The 6,952-nt window shown below is 43.7% G+C and overlaps 1 protein-coding gene and 1 long non-coding RNA gene across 2 annotated transcripts; both read left to right on the forward strand.

The window, feature by feature from the left end:
* The first annotated feature begins 3,723 nt into the window (after window positions 1-3,723).
* Window positions 3,724-4,332, forward strand: LOC141041807 (uncharacterized). Its single transcript, XR_012203429.1, has 2 exons — window positions 3,724-4,003; window positions 4,103-4,332. It is a non-coding gene; the product is annotated as an uncharacterized lncRNA (long non-coding RNA).
* A 4-nt stretch (window positions 4,333-4,336) lies between these two features.
* On the forward strand, window positions 4,337-5,587 carry LOC109739867 (zinc finger BED domain-containing protein RICESLEEPER 2-like). The gene has a single exon (XM_020326217.1). It carries the CDS (start codon window positions 4,337-4,339, stop codon window positions 5,585-5,587), a length of 1,251 nt encoding a protein of 416 aa, XP_020181806.1.
* Window positions 5,588-6,952: the final 1,365 nt, after the last annotated feature.

Below are 6,952 nucleotides of genomic sequence, written 5' to 3' on the forward strand. Positions count from 1 at the left end.
GAGTCGTCGAGAGGAGACTGTAACACGTCCACGGCCACCTCGGCAATGCAATTACAGAGAAGGTATGTCTTTTTTTTCTTTTTTGATACTATCAAAATTAAGTGGCCAAATTAAATTTTCGCCCCGGGCCCCCAAAATCTCAGGACCGGGCCTGTCGGTGTCGTGCGTTGGGTGGTTGGTTGTATGCATGATCGTTGCTTTATATATAAAGCGGGGCGAAAGGCTTTTTCGGTAAGTGGTCCAGAACTAATGCTCTGTTTTGAGATAAGAAGAGGGACAGATTAATATCGGTGCTGGCATAAGTAAGAAGTTCTAGCAAAAGTTGTAATGGAAAAAGTATAAGGTCAGGTCTCTAGCAATTTCATGCTTGACAATATTTGTACACACACGCGCGTGAAGTATGAGATCGTTCTTCCTTGAGCAAACTGGAAGCCAACGCTGGAGTAATTAACAGTCATACTTTGTGCCATGGATGAGTTTTTATAATCTTTCCATGAACTCATGGTAACTTTGTTTGCACTTTCACTGGTTGCATGCAAATAATCTGGAATGTAGATAGCTTACGAAGGAGGAGGATACTTTGTCTGCATCATGTCAAATTTCTGATTAAATATAGTTAAAATGGGAATTAATTTAAGCCTAATATTGCCACAGTGGCATCTTATCAAAGATTTGAGATTGTTGACCACTTCTACGACTTGGTTTTATAGTGTGGTATCTTGCCTTGAAGTTTTCACATCTAGTACCATATCACTGGAAGTATGGATGGGAAGAACTTGGGCAGTGATCAGGGGACCCGAGGGGCACTGCAGATTCTGAAACCGCAAATGCGAATCTCGTGACAATGTCGGTGACAGACTGTGCTGAATTTGAGGCCTCATTGCGGGACGGCCATGACTTCGAAGATGATAAGGAGCAGCCGTCGTGCCCCAGGCTGAGTTACAGAGCATCGGAAGATTACGCCGGAAGCAGGTCATCGGACAGGCTGCAACAATGATCGAGCTTCCTTTCGCAACTTTTGCTTCAGAGAAACAAAGCACGCCATCCAAGTTTCTATAGTTTCTAGGTTCAATAAACTCTGTATTTCTGTGGTAACATCCTCTCGTTTCAGGGCTGGATGAACATAAGTTTATGAATGCATGAATAATCTTCAGTTTTTTCCATTATTTGTTGGATTACAGAGGTATGGTTTTATTTGTCGTGTTTCCCGGTGGTTTATGGTATCCGCTGCTAGCCAGCTATTGCTTGGTCAGGACCTCGACTTTTCTTTCAGCACAAGATAATTTGCCTGCCAGAACAAGCGAACGAACAATAAACAATGTTCTCTTAGAGTGATCTTAATTAATGTCTTTTGGAAAGGCCGAAACCCAAGTGTGGGACGCTAGCTTTGATCCACTGCTCAATACGATGCGAAGCACGATGCTAACGACCTCTAGGACTCATGCATTATGCTCATCCGATATATCTCAAAGCAGAGAAATAACACGTGTGCCAGTGACCTTCCTCTATACTAGCTTGTCAAGGGTGATGGTGCATGGGTTGATCTGGTGTATGTATTTGGTCCCCGAGAAAACTAATATAATGTATTGCTCGATCACTAGTGTGAAAATGAGCAATGTTGTCACAACACATCAGAGGAGCTGAAGGCACGTTCTTCGCCATGACTGCAGCAGAGAAAGTTTGTTAGCCAACTCTAGTACCGAAGGTTCGTTGGATCAGCTCGCATACATACCCTCAACTTGAACTGATGTTCCCAGTGCATCTCATGCCTAGGCCTCATCCTTGTAGGCCAAGCTATAGCGCCACCTCTATATAGTGTATACAACCAATGGGAACACTAAAAGAGATGGGCAAGCTGACACTTTTACTGTGTAGGCCCTAAGTGTTCAGCTTCTGTATGTACTTATTGGGAGAGTGTAGGTACGTTTAAAGGAGTGATTCGATATTGTGTTTATGGTTCTGTACTGTTGATTTTACCACCTCACCGGCCGTCTGTACAATTACTTAACTCCTCGGGGACAACTAGTATAATGACAGATTTTTTATTATAACTATATGGTGTTGTGTACAATCTACATGTAGTTATGGGCATGATTAACGAAGGACTTGATGATACTTAGGTGTAGTTATAAGAACTCATTGTGATATATGTAATTACAATTATGAAGATATATTATCTATGACATGTCTAAGACAACTGTGAAGATCTATTGGTTATCATCTGACTGGGTACAATTATAATTACTCATTATCTGTTTACTTTAAATTATGATGATTCACCAACTTATATACAGAAATATTAACTGGGTGAAAAACTTGATGTGGTCTACTATAAAAAGAGTGCCCAACATTTATTATTTGAACTTCAACAACTGCCCCTTCTGCTTGCTAAAGGAGACTACTGGTCACATGTTGCTCAGCTGCCCTTCTGTTCTTCCGCTTGGGGCTAATCTGCAGTGCCTATGCTCGAATAGGGATGTGGAGCTTCCGGCGCTATGGGCTAACGTTCGCTTTTACAAGGTCAGATCCACGGTTCTTATTGATATTCTGTGGAACATCCGGAAGAGGAAAAATGTAATGGTTTTTCGAGGCGACTTGGAACCTATTGACGTTCCTATCCGGCGGTGTGTGGATGATCTGGTACTATGGTCTAATAGATATTAGGACCTTGCTAAACAAGTCCTTCGGGATTGGGTTTCTATGTTGTAATTTATTGTTACTACAATGTAAATGATCCGGAATCTAGATAACTTATCTATGAGTGTGATTTATCTTTGTTTGCTGGTCTCATAAATTTGTGAAGTCAAATATCCTAAAAGAAGAATGTGAGCATGTTATCACCATGCGACATAGTGTGCTGCACTGCCAGAGCTTTCATGAACAACTTTGGCAGCGGCAAGTTCAACAAACTAAACCAGATGCAGTGAGAGCTGATCCATGGGCGCTAAAGCAGACTGTAGATTTTGACACCAGAAACATGAGTCACGTGAATGTCCATGAATATGTGGATATGGACACGGAATCTTCCTTCTCCTGTTCTGGCTTTGTTGTTATTTTAGTTTCAGTCAGTATGCTTTGAACTTTGTAGCTACCCTTGGTTTCTATTAATGAAAATCGAAGAGAAAACTCTCTTTTCATAACAAAAATCTCCCCTGTGGATGTCATGCAAGCATGTCGATTTGGTGCTAAACATGACACTGGCAGCCTCCTCCGATATTCATCGACTCCACTGGTTTCGAGGCCTCATATATAAGTCTTGAAGTAAAGAAGAACGGAAAGGTGTGCAATGAAGCTTAAATAATGGGTTCAAGAGGGTCTGAAATTGCCAAATTGGCATATCAATACTCTATCAATATAGTTTTGTAAGGTATATGTGTGAAGGTGTACAATGAGACACATGCAACTTAATATTTAATATTATGAAAATTAACACCAAATGAGTGTTTTTTTAAGGGAACACCAGATCAGTCGTGATGCAAAGAAGACACATAAATAAAGAGTTCAAGGGTGACACTAAGTTTTATCTTGCAAGGATATGATGGGATTTATGTCAAAATGGGAATGGGCCGGGTCGGCCCGCTGGGTCACTGACCCGGCCCGAAATCTCGAGGCCAATGGGCCAGGTGGGTTGGCCTCGAATCATAAAATGGGTCAGTGGAGCCGGCACCGTGTGACCCGATGGACCAGACGGGTCGACCCAGCCGTCTGATCGCGCTGCCCTAGTCCATCTCTGCCGCCGCCCACCACGATCTCTGTAGGCTGCTCCCGACGATTTCTGCCGCCACCGGCCATCTCTGCCGCCCTCGGCCTCCCCCGACCTTCTCTACCGGCCGCCCCCGACCATCTCTGCCGGCGCGGGCTGCCCCTGAACATCTCTGCTGGCCTGCTGCCGCCGGCGTTCCTCCCGCCTCTCGTTCGTCGTATTGGTCGCCGTCGAGCTCGCTGACCTGCGGTCCCGTCCACCGTCTACCTCGCCATTCCGGTCGCCGTCATCATCTCGCAGGTGAGACTCTTGCCGGCTTCCTCCCTGTCCCAGCGCAGCTGCAATGCAAGCACTGGTCTTGTTTTGGTTCTTGATCAGTGTTGTCTGCAATTGTTTCAGTATTGATTCTGCTACTTTCGGTCAGTGTACTCTGTAGCCATGGGATCAGTCATTCAGTCAGTGTTGGTCCCTGTCAGTCATTCAGTCAGTGTACTCCCAGGTCATGCCTTACTTTCAGTGTTGGTTCTGTAGTAGTTCTACGGTGTTGGTCCCTGTCATTCAGTCAGTGTACATGAACAAGTACATGAAGAACTAGATCATATTTGATTGGAAATGTTTTATATGAACAAGTACATGAACAAGTATGAACTAGTTGTAGCTGCTGAGTGCAAACACTGTGCAAGGAATATTTGTGCTGAGCGTAAACATGGAACAAGTTCATTGCGCAAACATTTGAAGAGATGCAGGGAAAGGAAGAAGGTTCTTAGAGTTTCTGGACAGCTGAGTGCTTCTATCGTGAGTCCTGATGGAGTTGCAATGGGGCTCTGGACCTTTAATCAGGCATTAGCACGCCGAGAGCTAATGAGGATGATTGTGTTGTATGAATTGGCATTCTCATTGGTGGAGTACGATGGATTTAGAAGATTTGTCTCTAGTCTAAATCCTAGCTTCAAGATGATATGTAGAAAAACAGTGAAGGAGGACTGCATGAAAGCATTTCAGGAAGAGAAGAGAATTCTGCAAAGGATGTTCCAAAACTCCAAATCCAAGATTTCTTTGACTACGGATCTGTGGACATCAAATCAGACAGTGGGGTACATTTGCATCACAGCTCACTTCATTGATGAGGAGTGGAAGCCGCAGAAGAGGATAGTGAAATTCGCAGCTATGGAGACGCCGCACACAGGAGCTGCAATGTTCAACATCATGGTGAATTTCATAAGAGAGTGGAACATTGAAGATAATCTCTTTGCTGTGACGCTAGACAATGCATCGAACAATGGTGCAATGATGAAGCTATTGAAGGCACATCTCCTGCTTAAGAAGATGTTACCTGGTAGTGGCAAGTTGTTTCACCAACGTTGTGCTGCCCATGTCATAAATCTGATATGTCAAGCAGGATTGAACTTCCTTGGTCCAGTGATCAACATGATGCGTGAAAGTGTCAAATATATTCGAAGCTCACCAAGTCGAAAGGAAAATTTTCAAGAAATCGTTGCGCAGCATGGTGTATCATGTGGGAGAACTCCAAGTCTTGATGTTCCAACTCGCTGGAACTCAACCTACATGATGATTGATATAGCGAAGGAGTATCGCGGAGTGTTTGACTCTTTGGCCATTCAAGATAAACAATATACCTTCAAGCCATCTTTTGAGGATTGGGAAAATGCCGAAGATGTCTGCAGGCTACTGAAGGTATTCTATGAAGCCACAAATGTGATATCGGGCACAAAATATCCAACTGCTAATTTGTATTTCCATGAAATGTGGAAAGTGAAGCTGACCTTAGAGCAACAACATTATGAAGAGGATTCTGAGATGGGTACAACGGTCAAATATATGAAGAGAAAATTCAGAAGGTACTGGAAGGTACTGGAAGATTAGCATGTTGAACCTGTAATATTTTGATCTTGTATGAGTCTGTTGGATTGAGGTCATTAGCTTGACGTTCTTTGAAACTTGTAATCTTTTGATCTTGTTCGAATCTGTTGGATTGAGGTATTTAGCTTGATGCTCTTTCAAACATGTAGTCTCATGATCTTGCCATTTCACTAAACATTTGCTAAATTCTGGGTCGGCCTCATGTACCCAATGGGTCAATGGGGCCACAAAATTCTGATAAAATGGGCCGGCCCGTGGCCTCATATTTTGACCTTGGAGCCACGGGGCCGGGGCCGGGGCCAGGGCCGGGTCGGCCCATTCCCATCTTGAGATTTATGACATTATTGCCCTACTTGTGATTGCGTGCAGCCAAACCCATGGCAGAAATTAATGTACATATTGGCATCAACAACAGGATCACACACCTAGGCCAATCTTCCGAAAAATGGCTTTATTGTACATTTTACAAGTGCTGAGAGAAATTAGTATTCTTACATGGATTTTATAGACATTTTATCAGTGGGTTTTCTTCACTCGAGTAGATAGTATTTGCTCTAAATAGTTGGAGCACAGACTTCCGATACACTTTGGCAAAGAGCTCGAAACTTGTTTAACATGTCCAGTGCCCCCCTCCCCCAGGTCTCAACCATGCTGCCACAGCCTAGGGCCTCCTCCATGCCACCTCCTTGGCTCTCTTCCCCTCTTCCTTCCTCTGGTCTCTTCGATGGTAAGAGTGGAGAACCGCCTCACCATAGATCTAAATTCTAGTAGGTCCTAGTTCCTCTAGGTTTTGGCTCCCTAGTAGCATCGACAAGGTGGTGGCAATAATAATGCATTGGAATAAGGTCCCTACGGCCTCTCTCTACCTCGACGACGTCCGATCCAGCTCCGGCGAAAGATTCAGTGGTATTAGGTTTTGCTAGATATGTTGGTTCAGATTGGATCTTGTCACTTTGTGTGCCAATCAGGAGAAAGAGTTTGCTGTTTTTTTATGTGGAGACGTTGACCTCTTCATTGGGTTTGTTCCATGGTAATGTCCAATTTCTCCAACCCTCTGGTTTGGCGATGAAGGATTGCAAGCATGCGCTGTTTGCAGTGATCGCCCGACCCATGTTCTTTCAGTGGTTTCTAGGTCTCTTTGTGAGCGATGAGTGGTTATTGCAGTATTCAAAGCCTTGTATGATAAGTATGTTTGCACGTGTCTATCACTTACTTCCTTTTCAGTGCAATTCTGAAACTCCGACGGGTGGCGAACAATCATTGGAAGAACACGTATGAAGAGTTCTTCGGTGTAAATTAATTTTTCAGAGATCGTTAGGTGTCAAATTGTCCTTTGTTTTGTATTGGCTACTGTTTCCCTTGATGAAT

This window comes from Aegilops tauschii, chromosome 1, assembly GCF_002575655.3.
Source record: "Aegilops tauschii subsp. strangulata cultivar AL8/78 chromosome 1, Aet v6.0, whole genome shotgun sequence".
In the NCBI taxonomy this organism is placed as follows: domain Eukaryota; kingdom Viridiplantae; phylum Streptophyta; class Magnoliopsida; order Poales; family Poaceae; genus Aegilops; species Aegilops tauschii.